The 15705-nt window shown below is 39.9% G+C and overlaps 1 protein-coding gene across 1 annotated transcript in view; it reads left to right on the forward strand.

The window, feature by feature from the left end:
- Positions 1–15705, forward strand: part of ADAMTS18 (ADAM metallopeptidase with thrombospondin type 1 motif 18) — a 157442-nt gene that overhangs the window by 111887 nt on the left and 29850 nt on the right. Inside the window, exons 13-16 of the mRNA XM_017868658.1 lie at positions 1185–1357; positions 5139–5269; positions 6711–6834; positions 7808–8052. Coding sequence (XP_017724147.1) covers positions 1185–1357; positions 5139–5269; positions 6711–6834; positions 7808–8052 — 673 coding nt within the window. The remainder of the gene's footprint in view (positions 1–1184; positions 1358–5138; positions 5270–6710; positions 6835–7807; positions 8053–15705) is intronic.

Genomic DNA, 15705 nt, shown 5'->3' on the forward strand with positions numbered 1-15705 from the left:
GGTGCTAAGACGAGTTGATGGGTGCAGCACACCAAACATGGCATAAGAGTATCATATGTAACCACCACATACCAGTCAGTGCCCCATGTACCTAAGAAACTTAAAGTAATAATAAAAAAAAAAAAAAAAAGAAAAGAAAATGTGATACATATACACCATGGAATACTATGCAGCCATAAAAAAGAGTGAAATCATGTCTTTTGCTGTCAGACAGATAGAACTGGAGGTCATTCTCCTAAGCCAACTTAAGGCAGGAACAGAAACCCGAATATCACATATTCTTGTAAGTGGGAGCTAAACATTGAGTACATATGGGCACAAAGAAGAGAACAACAGACATTGAGGGTGGAGGGTTGGAGGAGGGAGAGGATTGAAAAACTATGTATCAGATATTATGCTTATTACCTAGGCAGTGAAATAGTCTGTACACCGAACTCCTGTGAGACGCAATTTACCTGTATAACAAACCTTTACATGTACTCCTGAACCTAAAATAAAAGTTTAAGAAAATTTTTTTAATTTAAAAACAAAAGAATATTCTTTCAGGCTGGATGCAGTGGTTCACACCTCTAATCCCCACACTTTGGGAGCCTGAGGGAGGTGGATCACTTGAGTTGAGGAGTTTGAGACTGGCCTGGGCAGCATGGTGAAACCACATCTCAACAAAAAGTATAAAACTTAGCCAGGTGTAGTGATGCATGCCTCTAGTCCAAGCTACCTGGGAGGCTGAGGTAGAAGGCAGAGCCAGAGAGGCGGGGAGGCAGCAGCGAGCCGAGATCATGCCACTGCATTCCAGCCTGGACAACAGTGTGAGACCCTGTCTCAAAAATAATAAAATAAAAAGTAAATATTATTTCAACAGTGTTTAGGGAAATTGACAGAATGTAAAAATTAGATTGGTGATGGCAAATAAATTTGATTTAGCATGCCAATTTTAATGAGGGAGCTGTGGTAAAGAAAAGAACTAGAAAAAAAGATTCCCTGATTGATTAGTTTGTCCAGCCTAGATTCAAGAAGGAAGGTGGTAAATTGTATGCTATGTACTTCCATTCCTGTAATAGACTGTGCGCATTTGCATACACTGTGGCAATGCTCATCCTGATTGCCTCTCTTTCTATTATTGTATGTGACTAACAGTGAACCCTTTGATTGATAACATTAAAGTTTATTAATTTCATTTTTAGGCCTCAGTATGGTGGCAAATTCTGTCCAGGTTCTAGCCGTATTTATCAGCTGTGCAACATTAACCCTTGTAATGAAAATAGCTTGGATTTTCGGGCTCAACAGTGCGCAGAATATAACAGCAAACCTTTCCGTGGATGGTTCTACCAGTGGAAACCCTATACAAAAGTGGAAGGTAATGTGGTCTCTATGACATTCAAATAAGTCTGTATGTGGATAATAATGTGATTGAACAATATAGAAGAAATTGTTGCCTGTATGAAAGAGTTTCCATGTTTACCTTTCATTCCCCAGACCCATCCTGGCCCAGTGTTTCATTCCATGGGTTTTGTTTATTTTTCCACTATTTTTTTTTCCCCATAAGATACCTCTTGTCTCCCACATCTGTAAACCTAAGGTTTCATATGTTTGGAATGTACTTATGTTTCTCAACTTACCTTTGACATTTTGGCAATTAAGTCTCCCAGGGATCTTAATTGAAATGGGTATGAACTGTCCAGACAAAAAACTCATGAAACCATATATACCCCATAGAGGCACCATACACTAACTGACATGTCAGTTAACTGTAAGCATGGGAAGGCCTGTTTGTAAAGTGTGTGCATGCATGCAGACACACACACAGAATCATAAATAAAAATTATACTAGGTTCTTGGTACTTACTATACTTAAAGTTATTATGGCTTGTATTTTACTTTTTAAATTAATATTTCTTTATTTTGACTGAATAATAAAACATTAGTTACAGCAGAACAGTTTAAGGTAGTTGCTTTTACCTATGTAGAATAAGGTGTCATCATTCCAGTTGTTTCATTACTTCTATCCATTCGATTTATCAAAACGTATTCATGCCGTCTTGAAACAGGATTGTATGAGAATCCCAACTGCCCATGTGTAGACTGGAAAGAGACTAAGTTTAATGACAATTCATGGGCTGTTCTGTGCAAAAGCTCGACATGAACCTATATTAATCAGTGATCATAAAGGAAGCTTATATAATTACAGGCATCATTATAACAAGTAGAGCTTCCAAATCAAGAGAGGATTGTGCAGCTTTGCTCAGTATCAGCCCAGCCATTTCAGGAGCACTGATGTGGTTTTGGGTCATGACTGTTTGTCCATAAAGCATAGATAGAGACAGACATGACAGTTCCAAAGCTGTGTCTTAGGAGGAAGTAATGAGGGACGTATAGAGGTTTACTGAGAAACGAGTTACATTCAAAACTTCAAAGAGCTATTGAATAGGAAGGATGTTCGATTTATTTCAAATTGCTTTAGAGAACAGAATTCAAGGGCTGAGAACATTCTAGCCATATTATCTCCTCAGAGACACCTTCCTTGACAGCCTGTCAGAATATTCTTCCTTCATGTTGTTCTCTGAACCCTTTATCCCATTTTGTTCTTCATAGCTCTTCTCAGTGCATGAATGTATTTTTATCTAGTCATTTATTTGTTATCTTCCTCCCCACAAGAATTTAGGTTCCACAAGGACTAAGGCTTTTTCTTTTCTTTTCTTTTCTTTTTTTTTTTTTTTTTTTTTTTTTTTTTTGAGACGGAGTCTCGCTCTGCCGCCCAGGCTGGAGTGCAGTGGCCGGGTCTCATCTTACTGCAAGCTCCGCCTCCCGGGTTTACGCCATTCTCCTGCCTGCGCCTCCAGAGTAGCTGGGACTACAGGCACCCGCCACTTCGCCCGGCTAGATTTTTTGTATTTTTTTTTTAGTAGAGACGGGGTTTCACCGTGTTAGCCAGGATGGTCTCGATCTCCTGACCTCGTGATCCGCCCGTCTCGGCCTCCCAAAGTGCTGGGATTACAGGCTTGAGCCACCGCGCCCGGCCGACTAAGGCTTTTTCTATCTTGAGCTTGCTTATATCTCCAGCATCTAAGAACAGCACTTGTTATATATTTATGTAATGGTTATAACTTTTGAAATGAATGAATAAGTAACTAAATATTAACTGTCCAAAATGAAAATATACTCCCTCTGTAAGTAATAAGCTCCCCATCACTAGAGGCATTCTACCAGGAACTGAGTGATTTCAAAGGAAGGATGCTATACAGCAGGTCCCAGCAGATGCTGCAGTTGCTTCCAATTCCAAACTTGGAAGATTTCCTTTCTCTTGGTTGTATACTCTTGCGAACCCATGCTTCCTGTCTGTGGTTCTTTCTCCATGACTCTGTTGTCCCTCCTTTTACTTCCTCTTTTATTCTTTGCTTTGGTTTCATGGATATTCCTTGGCCTTTATCACATTACGTCTTTCATTTAAATATAGTGTTTATTAAATCGGTCCTGTTATCACCCTTAAATAAATTCTGTGTTGAAGATATAAGAAGAAAGTTAAGCAAATACATTTTGCAATTTAGAAAATGTTTGCTGGTTTCAAAGTTCTTTCACTAATTGTATTGCAATTTTCACTGAGTAGGGAGCATGCAATTTCATTCATGCATGCAACAGATGTTTACTGAGTTCTTTTTGTGTAGGAGACACTTTGCTAGATGCGTAGGAGAATGCACTGAATCAAACATAGACTCCCAGCCTTAGGATCTTACCTCTCAATGGAGGGAGACAGAAAAGTTAAGGCCTTCTAGTCTCTCCTTGTCTCCTTTTGATACTTACATCAGGGGAGACTGACCATGACTTTAAGGTCTTGTGATATTCCTGCAGTTAAGAAAGAACAAGGGAAGACTTTGTTCATAAATGTGGCCAATCTCTGTGCTACAGGAGTGGGGTTTTGTCCCCTTCTTTTCTCTGTGTTTCTAATGGACTCATAAACTCACCCAGGAATCTGTGCTAAAAGGAAAAAAAAAAAAAAAAAAAAAAAAAAAGGAACTTTCTAAAACTTGTTAATTCCTGAAAATGATAGAGAAAAGAAAGGGTATATAGGTCATCCAACTCCCTAATCTCATGTGCAGAAACTAGGAGGCATTAAATAAAGCTGCTATTAAAAAAAAAAAAAAAAATAGATGAGAGAGAAACTTTTAACCCACCCACATATCTGCATATTTGAACTGTGATAATTTAAATCCTTTCATGTTTGAGTTTTGACTTTGTCTTTTATTGAGAGATTTTATGAAGCACTATTTGCCAACTGTTGACACATTTGTAAAACTGTTGTTAGGGGATATCGCTCAATATCGCCCACAGAAGGTCTCTTGGGAGAAACATCATCTGGAATTCCTGGCCAAGAAGAGCTCTTTCTATTTGAGAAATTGGCATAGGAACTCCTTTCTGATAACAAGAGCTCTATAAATATAATTTATTTTTAATTTTTGCTTCTGATATCAGAAACATCTCAGGGACTTAAGGGCCAATAGAAGTTACCATTTTGTAGCCTTCGGGATGAGTTTATTTGCTTTCTCTTCATTTTTATGACATGGTTTTTTTTTTTCTATATATGTTTTACAAACATGACTAACCATATGCCTTTTCTCCCTGGTGCCTAAAACCTTTTCTCTTAACAGACTGAGTAAATATCTAAAGTAATCCATGCCCTAAATCAAGGTCATCAAACTATGGCCTGCTGGCCAAATCTGGTGTGTATTTGTTTCATCAGGTTTTATTAGAACACGAACAACACTACTTCATTTCTATGTTGTCAATGGCTGACCATCAGGCCTTTGAAACCTGAAAGGTTTATTATCCAGGGAGGGTGGATAGTAACCCATTGATCATGTGTATCGTGACTATCCCTAAGGATGAGAAAAATAAAATTGTTACATATTACTCTTAAATTAGTTTTATATGGATTGTTAAGTGGGACTCGTGCTTTGAAAGTCACATAATATGGGCTTATATGTGCATACACACATGCACATATGCATATAATACTGTGCATAACATTTTCCATTTTCATCATGACAGCTTTCTCAGTAAATTTAATTCATCCTTTTGGCAGTTGTATCATTTTTCCTTAGTTTCCTCCTGACCATTTCCTATCTTGATCTCTTTGCTTCTAGAGGAAGATCGATGCAAACTGTACTGCAAGGCTGAGAACTTTGAATTTTTTTTTGCAATGTCCGGCAAAGTGAAAGATGGAACTCCCTGCTCCCCAAACAAAAATGATGTTTGTATTGACGGGGTTTGTGAAGTAAGAGAATGTTTCTGCTTTGGAGTCTATGAGCATGCTTGTGTTTCATCATATCATATGTGTACTGTGAAGAGTGTGTGAGAGATGGTGTGTCTGCAGAAAAGCAGGTGGCATAGAGGGAAAGGGCAAAGTGTTTCGCTGGATTTGAGCGCTTTTTTTTTTTTTTTTTTTTTTTTTTTTGAGATGAAATTTCACTCTCGTTGCCCAGGCTGGAGTGCAATGGTGCAATCTCAGCTCACTGCAACCTCTGCCTCCTGGGTTCAAATGCTTCTCCTGCCTCAGCCACCCTAGTAGCTGTGATTACAGGTGCGTGCCACTATGCCCGGCTAATTTTGTGTTTTTAGTAGAGATGGGGTTTCACCATGTTGGCCAGATTGGTCTTGAACTCCTGCCTTCAGGTGATCCACCCACCTCGGCCTCCCAAAGTGCTGGGATTATAGGTGTGAGCTGCCACGCCTGGCCGAGCACCATATGTACATTCTTCATTGTGGCATGAGCCTTGTCCAATTATTTTAGTTTATTTTTCATTCTACTTGCACATATATAGAAGGAGATGATGCTATATCGTACTTTGCATAGGAGTTGTAAAAATGAAATAAGAATGTAAATAATAAACTTAGGCCAGGCGCAGTGGCTCATGCCTGTAATCCCAGCACTTTGGGAGGCTGAGATGGGTGGATCACGAGGTCAGGAGATTGAGACCATCCTGGCTAACACGGTGAAACCCCGTCTCTACTAAAAATAGAAAAAATTAGCCAGACGTGGTGGCGGGCACCTGTAGTCCCAGCTACTCGGGAGGCTGAGGCAGGAGAATGGCATGAACCCGGGAGGCAGAGCTTGCAGTGAGCCAAGATCGCTCCACTGCACTCCAGCCTGGGGGACAGAGCAAGACTCCACCTCAAAAAATAAATGTAAATAATAAACTTCTATTGCATGTGTACTAAGTACCTTTACTACATGATGAGAACCTCACAAATGTATTTTGAAATACTACTACTATTTGTCCCCAGTTATTTTTCCTTTCACTTTGGTTGCTCATTTTCTTTTCCATTTTAATTTTAGTTTGAGCCCTTTGATCTTTTAAGGGTGTGTGTTTGTACACATGCATGCATGTCTATTGTCCAGCATTTTTATGTTGGAGTCACACAGCTGGCCTGAATAATCTCAGCTGGTTCTAGTAGCAATGGTGACTTCTTATTCCAGTTTCATCAATGAAGACCCTAAGCCTTAGATAAGTTATATAACTTGCCCAGTCATCTAATAATGTCAGGGTAGGAATTTCAACCCCAAGTGAGTCCAACTTGAGGCTATGATTCTTAACCATAAGCTGTACTGCTTCCCTAATGTTGTGTAAATGCAGAGAACCATGTATCTCTTAATTATTCCCAGTTTCTGGCTTCTCTGATCTTTGATTTTCTCATGTTTTTTGTTTTTGTCACAGCTAGTGGGATGTGATCATGAACTAGGCTCTAAAGCAGTTTCAGATGCATGTGGTGTTTGCAAAGGTGATAATTCAACTTGCAAGTTTTATAAAGGCCTGTACCTCAACCAGCATAAAGCAAATGGTGAGAGATGCTGCTGTTTGTTATTGCTAATGAGATACAACTTTTGCTCCTGAACAAATTTGAGTCACGCCAAATGTGATTGAGCATTTTACTAGTTCACTGGACACACTAGTGATGGTGGCATTTGTCACGTGCAAGAGTAAGGGAGGATAGTTGTGAGGAATGTCGTCAATTCGTTACCTCGCAGAAACATACTAAATAAATGCCTTTCTGCTTTGCGTGTTTAGTATGCCAACCAGGCCCCTTGTATGTCCAAGTGCATTTGTTAAGCAAAGAAACATTGTGAAACTTAGGTGAATTACCTAAATATCTTGAGTAAAATTAAACTTTTGATCCCTGTTTTCTGAATTTCATCATTGAAGATACATGGCTCAAAGTTTCTTCTAGAAAGATTTCTTTTTTTTTTTTTTTTTTTTTTTTGAGATAGAGTCTCGCTGTGTCACCCAGGCTGGAGTGCAGTGGTGTAATCTCAGCTCACTGCAGCCTCTGCCTCCCAGGTTCAAGTAATTCTCCTGCCTCACCCTCCTGAGTAGCTGGGATTATAGGCACCTGCTACCATGTCTAGCTAATTTTTGCATTTTTAGTAGAGATGGGGTTTCACCACACTGGCCAAGCTGGTCTCAAGCTCTTGACCTCAGGTGATCGTCCCACTTTGGTCTTAGGAAGATTTTTAAAAAATCTTCCTGAATTTTGTGACCTTTTTTGGTCTGGGAAGGAGAAGAGTGTATTTCTTGTCCACAGAAAACATGCTTGGAAGGCTTTGGGAAGCCACATACATTTTCTCTCTAGTGTTCTTACTATTTGGAAAATGAAATCATCGATCATGTTTGCTTCATAGAGTAAGAATGAATTTAGCTAATGATTCAGAAACCTCACTCTATAAAAATGAACACTACATGTCAGGGGCCATTTCTCGTCCCTTTTCAACAGTGCATAGGGTAGAATTCAGACGGGTTCTCTTCTTTCCATTTAGAATATTATCCGGTGGTCATCATTCCAGCTGGTGCCCGAAGCATCGAAATCCAGGAGCTGCAGGTTTCCTCCAGTTACCTCGCAGTTCGAAGCCTCAGTCAAAAGTATTACCTCACCGGGGGCTGGAGCATAGACTGGCCTGGGGAGTTCCCCTTCGCTGGGACCACGTTTGAATACCAGCGCTCCTTCAACCTCCCGGAACGTCTGTACGCACCAGGGCCCACCAATGAGACACTGGTCTTTGAGGTAACCCCTTCTGTGTATTCAGTTCTCAGTGCTTCTCGCTACGTTTATAGCGATGACTGCAATTTGAGCCAGATTAAAGAACTCCAATCCTTCTAGTTCAAAGGTGTTTCCTGGCCAGGCACAGTGGCTCATGCCTGTAATCCCAGCACTTTGGGAAGCTGAGGTCAGGAGTTCGAGGGCAGCCTGGCCAACATGGTGAAAACCTGTCTCTATTAAAAATACAAAAATTAGCCGGGTGTGGTGGCACGTGCCTATAATCCCAGATATTAGTCGGGGCTGAGGCAGGAGAATTGCTGGAACCTAGGAGGTGGAAGTTGCAGTGAACCAAGATCACGCCACTGCACTCCAGCCTGGGCAACAGAGCAAGACTCTATTTCAAAACAACAACAAGAAAAAAGGTGTTTCCTAATAGGCTAAATTACAAAGTAATGGGGAGAAGACAGTGATTCCATTTGGAGGAAGAGGACAGGAACCCAAAGGGCCTCTAAGAGAATGGGTGGATTTTCGTATTTAGAGGCCAACCTTTCACCAATATGCTTGGGTTTCAAGAATGCCAAAGAATGTAGCAAGAAGACTTTTTATATTATTCTGGTTTGTCTATGTCTGCCATTTGGATGCTCCATTGTAGCTATTCATAACATAGGTCAACTGGACTAGGAGAAGGGATTAATAGTAGAGAAAATGCTTGCTTGGGTGTCAGCAGAGTTTCGTCATACTAAACTACCGTAATTTTGTAGGTTGTAGCTTCCCCATAGATAAAGGGAAAAAAAGGGTAATAAAAATGATAATTAAAAGAACCAACATATCTGGAAATGACTCTGCAAGGCTGTTATCATAGAAACATTTTTTTTAGTCCTCATCATGTTTCTGAGTGCTTTTTCTCTGTTTGTAAAATGGGGCTGACTGTTGGCTCTTACAGGCAAGTGATTTGCTTCAGGTTGTCTAGAAATGATACTGAGCACTTGCATATCCAGGTACTCTGATGAGTCATTTTAAGCTTCAGTTTCTTACCTGTGAAATTGAGGTAGAAAATGGACTTCACTAACCAGAAAAATAAGGAATCAAGTGTGAAGAAAGATTAAAAGACTTGCCTATCTCATACAGCTAAGGAATAAACAGAGCTGAACTGGAGCCAAAATCTTTTCCACCCAGGAGTATGAGATCTATGTAACACTCAGATTACTGTTCTCTTCTCAAATAAACATAAGATCAAGATCAATGCAACTGTTTTTATTATCATTATTATTATGACTATAATAGAGTAGGTTCAGGTATTCTGTGATCAGTTTCATGCATTCATTTCTGGAATGCCCACAACCACCTTAGGAAGGTAGGTATTGTTACTTAATCCCTATTGTACAGAGAAAACCGAGCCTTAAAGAGATTGTGTTACATGTAAATTGTAGAACTGAGGTTTGAACATAAATCTTTCTGACTCACTTGCCCACACCATTATCCTAATATATCATCAATACTGGCAAGGCTCAGCTACTTGTCATTATATGGTTTTTGTCAATGTGAAATGGTTGCCTCTGTGGGAGGTACAAAGCCTACTAGAGGTGGGGGATAAAGAGTTTGCTATTTGGAAACATCTGTCATCCAGATTTGAATTCATAAAACACTGAGAACATATCCGTGTATTTTGACTAACACTGATAAAGATCTGTGGCAACTAGAAGATTGATCTGAAAAGTGCCTAATAGGAAGATTGTGTTCATAAAGTTGTCTGATGATTTTTACTTGAAATAATTTATTTTCCTCTATCTTACATATGTTAATTCACGTAAGACTATTGGCACTTACTGTGTTCTTGGTGCTGAGGAAAGGGACATAGTGCTTGTTTTCTGGGCTGACAGCATGCTGTGTCCTCAATCATCTCAGGGTATTTTGGTCAGATAAGTGATTAATAAGGCAGTTTTTCAGAGGCAGCTACTTCTTCTGTCTAAACTGAAGCACTCAATTTATTCTCTTTCTCAGTTGCATGCACAGTGGGACTGGATAATTCTTTGAACAAATACCATGTACCATGATATTGGTAATGACCTTCTGCAGCTCACAGTGGTTTGTGGGGAAAGCAATAGAAATGAATTTCTCTTACCCAGTGTGTGGGAGTTTGTATTCTGTGTGTTGAGTTATGGTGGGTGAAATTAGATGACATCTTGCTTTCCCTAATGGATTCTTAGATTTGCTAGAACTTCAGAAAGCAGAATAGTGAAAATGTCCATACATTAAGAAATCAACCGAAGCAGGTGGATCACTTGAGGCCAGGAGTTTGAGACCAGCCGGGATAATGTGGCGGAACCCCATCTGTACTAAAAATACAAAAATTAGCTGGGTGTGGTGGTGCACGCCTGTAATCCCAGCTAGTCAGGAGGTGGAGGCAAGAGAATTGCTTGAACCTGGGAGGCACAGGTTGCAGTGAGCCGAGATGGCACCATTGCACTCCAGCCCGGGCAACAGAGTGAGTGAGACTCCGTCTCAAACAAAAGAAATCACTGCATTCCTCTGTGTCACACGCACTGAGCTGCTCTTGTGTTTCACATTGACAGTAAACTGGGTGTATAGTAGTGGATAAACAGAAAAGAAAATCCTCCTGCTATAATGAAACTTAGAGTGTTGGAGGGTACAGTACAGCATTACACAAATGAATACATAAACGAAGGCAGATGTATACATTGTGGTAGGTTCTTTGAGAGAAAACAAAGCATAAGGGGAAAAAAAAGAGGGAGACTGTTTGAATTAGAGAGTTGGTGAGGAATTATCTGAGAATTACCATGTGAGGTGAAACTTGAAGGATGAGAAGAACCAGCCAGGTAAAGAGTAGAGGAAATTCAGGCAGAGGAAGCAACAAATTTAAAACCCCATGTGGACTGGGTGTGGTGGCTCATCCCTGTAATCCCAGCACTTTGGGATGCTGAGGTGGGTGGATTACTTGAGGCCAGGATTATGAGACCAGACCGGCCAACATGGTGAAACCCTGTTTCTACTAAAAATACAAAAATTAGCCAGGCATGGTGGTGCATGCCTGTAGTCCCAGCTATTTGGGAGGATGAGGCAGGAGAATCATTTGAGCCTGGGAGGCAGAGGTTGCAATAAGCCGAGATCGCACGACCGCACTCCAGCCTGGGTGGTAGAGCGATACTGTCTCTGAATAAATAAAACCTCATGTGGAGAATCAACTTAATATTTTAGAAGAACTAAAAAATAGGCGAATCTGACTATAGTGTAGTGAGGAAAGAAAGTATTGAGGTGTAAGACGGGTATAGTGTGGGGGGTGGCCCACAGATAATACAAGCCATGCTAAGAAGTTTGGATTTCATCCCAATAACAACATCAGGATTTCAAGAAAGAGAGTGGTTGACACTATCCTGGCCAACATGGTGAAACCTCGTCTCTACTAAAAATTACAAAAATTAGCCGGGCATGTGGCGCATGCCTGTAGTCCCTGCTACTCGGGCGGCTGAGGCAGGAGAACCACTGGAACCAGGAGGCAGAGTTTGCAGTGAGCCAAGATCGCCCTACTGCACTCCAGCCTGGTGTCAGAGCAAGACTCGGTCTCAAAAAAAAAAAAAAAAAAAAAAAATTCAACTAGGCTGCTATGTAAATAAGTGATTGGAGAGGCAAGAAGCAAACTGGGGAAACAGGAAAATGGTTCTAGAATTCCAGGTAAGGAGTGACAGACGCTGAAACAAGTGGTGACTGTGAAGGTGGCAGGATGTGGATCTGTCTGCAGTGTATTATGGTAGAGAATTGGAAGCTAGAAAAGAGATGTATAAGAAATGAACTCTGAGAGAGAAAGATGTGGGAGAGTCTCAGGTTTTTTCCCCAAGCATTTGGAGGATGGTTTTACCACTATCATTGTCTTGAGGATGACTGGAAACAGGTTTAGGGATGGGGAAATTTCCAGTTTAGCCGCCATATATTTGCAATGTATCTTAGATATTCAAGAGTAGCTGTCAAGTAGGCAATTGAGTATGTGTTTAAAATGCATGAAAAAAGCCTTGGAATGAATATGCAAATCAGTTCCTAAAAATACCTAAAGTAGTATAGCAGTATATCATTTGTTAACTGAGCAGGGTACTTGAATCCAAGTTTTCTCTGATAAGCTGCCTCTTGGGAGAAGCCAAATAATTGCAATATCCAGAATGTGCCTTGTGAGGAAATATTGAGCCTTGTTTGACACCACCAATAAAGAGGAGCATGCACCTGGCATGGAGAGGTGTGCCGGTGCTGGAAACAGGATCTTCACAGATGTGAGGGAATTTGTATTTAGATGCAAATCTCTCATCTAGTCTTGTATTTGTGCCCTGCACTTGCACACCTACAGACATGAGAGTGGAGATGCCCTCATTCATGGCAACAGGGATGGCGTCCTAGCTGTTCTTCCTGCTGTTGCTCCAATCATGTATGTTTCTATCCAGATTTTAAGGTATTTTAAATCTGTCTGAATCTCATACACAAGAGCTATGCAAATTCAGTTTACAGTAGGCTTTGCAACTTTATTCCCTTGATGACATTTGAGACCCTCTGTGGAGGCAACCAGAGAAACCCACTAAGTGCCAGTTTCACAGTTTTAAGACCACACAACCTATTATTTAGATTTCAAAAGCATAGCATTTTCCATAATGTCAAAGGACTATTAGTAGATGATAGAGAAATATTTTTTTTAGGCCATGGTGGTAGAAAATGAAGGGTTAGTCTCCAAGAGTAGTGATTAAGTAGTACAAGCCTTAAATATTTACTAAGGAAGAAGAGTAGCAGACAATTAAAAATAAAACACACAACCTTAAATTCTAAGATGTTCTGCACACAGAATGACTGAGAGTACAGACTCTTAACTAGCTATATAACTTGGACAAGTTTCTTAATCTCTGTGTCACTTAATGTCTATATTTGTAAAATGGGCAAACAATACCAGCTAATTATTAGGGCCATTATAAGGATAACTGAAGGTAAGTTCAATACCTACAAAGTACTTAGCCCATAATGTTAATTACTATTGCCATTATTTTGCCTTCTGAGCATATCACATGTATTTTATATATATATATATATATATGAAACCTGAGACCATATTTAGCAAACTGGTGATCACAATCAAGTTCAGCCCTAGGCCCACATTGTGTGTATATATATGATATATATATAATATATAATATATGAGATATATAGTGATATATTATACTATATATATATATATCACATATATATATAATACACATTTATATATTTGTATATAAAATATAAATATATATTTTTTGAGGCAGAGTTTGCTCTTGTTGCCCAGGCTGAAGTGCAGTGGCCCAGTCTTGGCTCACTGCAACCTCCACCTTCCAGGTTCAAGAGATGCTCCTGCCTCAGCCTGCCAAGTAGCTGGGATTACAGGCATGTACCACCATGCCTGGCTCATTTTGTATTATTGTATTTTTTTTAGTAGAGATGAGGTTTCACCATGTTGGTCAGGCTGGTCTTGAACTCCTGACCTCAAGTGATGTTTTAGAGGATTGTTTTACCACTATCATTGTCTTGAGGATGACTGGAAACAGGTTTAGGGATCACCTGACCTCAAGTGATCCACCTGCCTTAGCCTCCCAAAGTGCTGGCATTACAGGTGTGCACCATGCCCAGCCATGTATAATATTAAAATGGACAAAATAGATTAATGCTTTAGTATCAGGTGACTTCTTATACACACATGAATTTTTGAAATTCTTAAGAAAACCTCTAGTCCCAGGAGATATTTGAGTTTGCAACCTTGATCATGAGTTAACTCCCATCATCCTTCTAACTGGAGATACCTAGTCCCATCACTCCATCTGTTTGGTGGACATCCCTCAAAGATGTCATACCACCTACTCAAAAGAAGCTGTCATTAGGAAGTGTTCTCCCAACCCTCTCAGCATTTTTATTTGAGAGGAAGAGACAAGCAATTCCCAATCAAAATAGACTATGGCTAGGATAGTCTGAAGCTCAACAATGAATCCAGTCCCTGATATTATACGTTAATTAAACCTAAGGCATAGGAGTTGAACTCTCCTATTAAAGAGTTCTGGATTTTTTTTCAGTCATCTTTTAGATATATTGTGTTCTCTATTTCTTTTCTACTAAGCATCTGAGCACCAACTTTTTTTTCTTTTGAGGGGCTTTTTCGGCTTGAAGGTACCCATTTTAGAGAGCAGGACTTCATTAATTTTTGCCAAGAGGCCTTCGATCCACCTCGAAGCAAATGTACACAAACCAAGTTCTGTGGCTGAAAGTACACAAACCAAGTTCTGTGGCTGAAAGTGAACCTGAATAGGGAAACGGGGACGCATGTGTCTCACAGTCTCTGCCATGGGTACTCAGAATAAAGTGCAAATCGCTCCTGACGAGAAATATGTTTTTTACCGCTTAATGACAACCATTTTCTCTGCTGTTTATCTCTCCAGTTTTGTTCATAAACACAGAACCATTCCAGCAGGCTTCCACAATTCTGTTTGTGATTTAAGCTTTGTGTTAAACTTATATTATCTGCAGGAGAACCACAACAAAGAATGAGACAAGAAATGATGGAAAGTGCAAAATAGAGATGGAGTTTCTTCTCACTTTCACCTTTAGACCCTGAAATCTCTTGTTGTTGTCTGTTGATCACATTAGCCAGACCATTGACATACTGTCACTGAACATTAGATAAGGTTCAAGCTGAGACATTTTATTTGTGCTTTGTTTAATCCGTGCACAGTTCCATATGTCATTCATCTACATGATTTAGCCCTGACAAAAACTAAACGTTTAGATTTTCACCAGGTGTAAGATTTTTCCTGATAGTTAGAAGTTATTTTTGAGATGGCCGGGCGCAGTGGCTCATGCTGGCAATCCCAGCACTTTTGGGAGGCCCACGTGGGTAGATCACCTGTGGTCAGGAGTTTGAGACCAGCCCAGCCAACATGGTGAAACCCTGTCTCTACTAAAAATACAAAATTTAGCTGGGCATGGTGGCGGGCGCCTATAATCCTAGCTACTTGGGAGGCTGAGGCAGGAAGAATTGCTTGAACCCAGGAGGCAGAAGTTGTGGTGAGCCGAGACTGTGCCATTGCACTCCAGCCTAGGAGACAAGAACGCAACTCCATCTCAAAAAAAAAAGCTATTTTTGAGGAATGGAAGATTGGCCTCCATTGGTGATAGAGTTCTCTAAAATCGATCCGGTTCATCAATCTATCTCTTTGTAAATAATACAGACAGCACCTTGAATGACAACAGTAACAAAGATAAGACGTAAGGACAAATGTTGAGTAGATCGAAATAAAATCATAAAAACAAAGTCTTCCCCAGGTTCAACTGGATATATATAATACGTTTTAAAAAGTAATTATTTACTACTACATAAAAGAACTACAGCAGTATCTCCAGTAATGCAAAATTGTAGTTTCTCCACAGTGGAATAAGGTCATATTTGCTTGCTTACTGTTTTCCAAAATATTTCTTTATGCACTCATTCTACCAATAGATTCAAGGAGAACTTAGTGGCCAAGGAATCTGACCTATCTGAAAACAATCTAGATGGAAACTTGTATGATTAACTGGACATGCCTTGCTTATATTTTTAAAGGAGTTATGGTTTCATTCAAAAGTTGCAAATATATTTGAAGCAAAAAAAAAAAAAAAAAAAAAAAA

Source organism: Rhinopithecus bieti, unplaced genomic scaffold (genome assembly GCF_001698545.2).
Source record: "Rhinopithecus bieti isolate Rb0 unplaced genomic scaffold, ASM169854v2 scaffold_2574, whole genome shotgun sequence".
NCBI classification, from domain to species: Eukaryota; Metazoa; Chordata; class Mammalia; order Primates; family Cercopithecidae; genus Rhinopithecus; species Rhinopithecus bieti.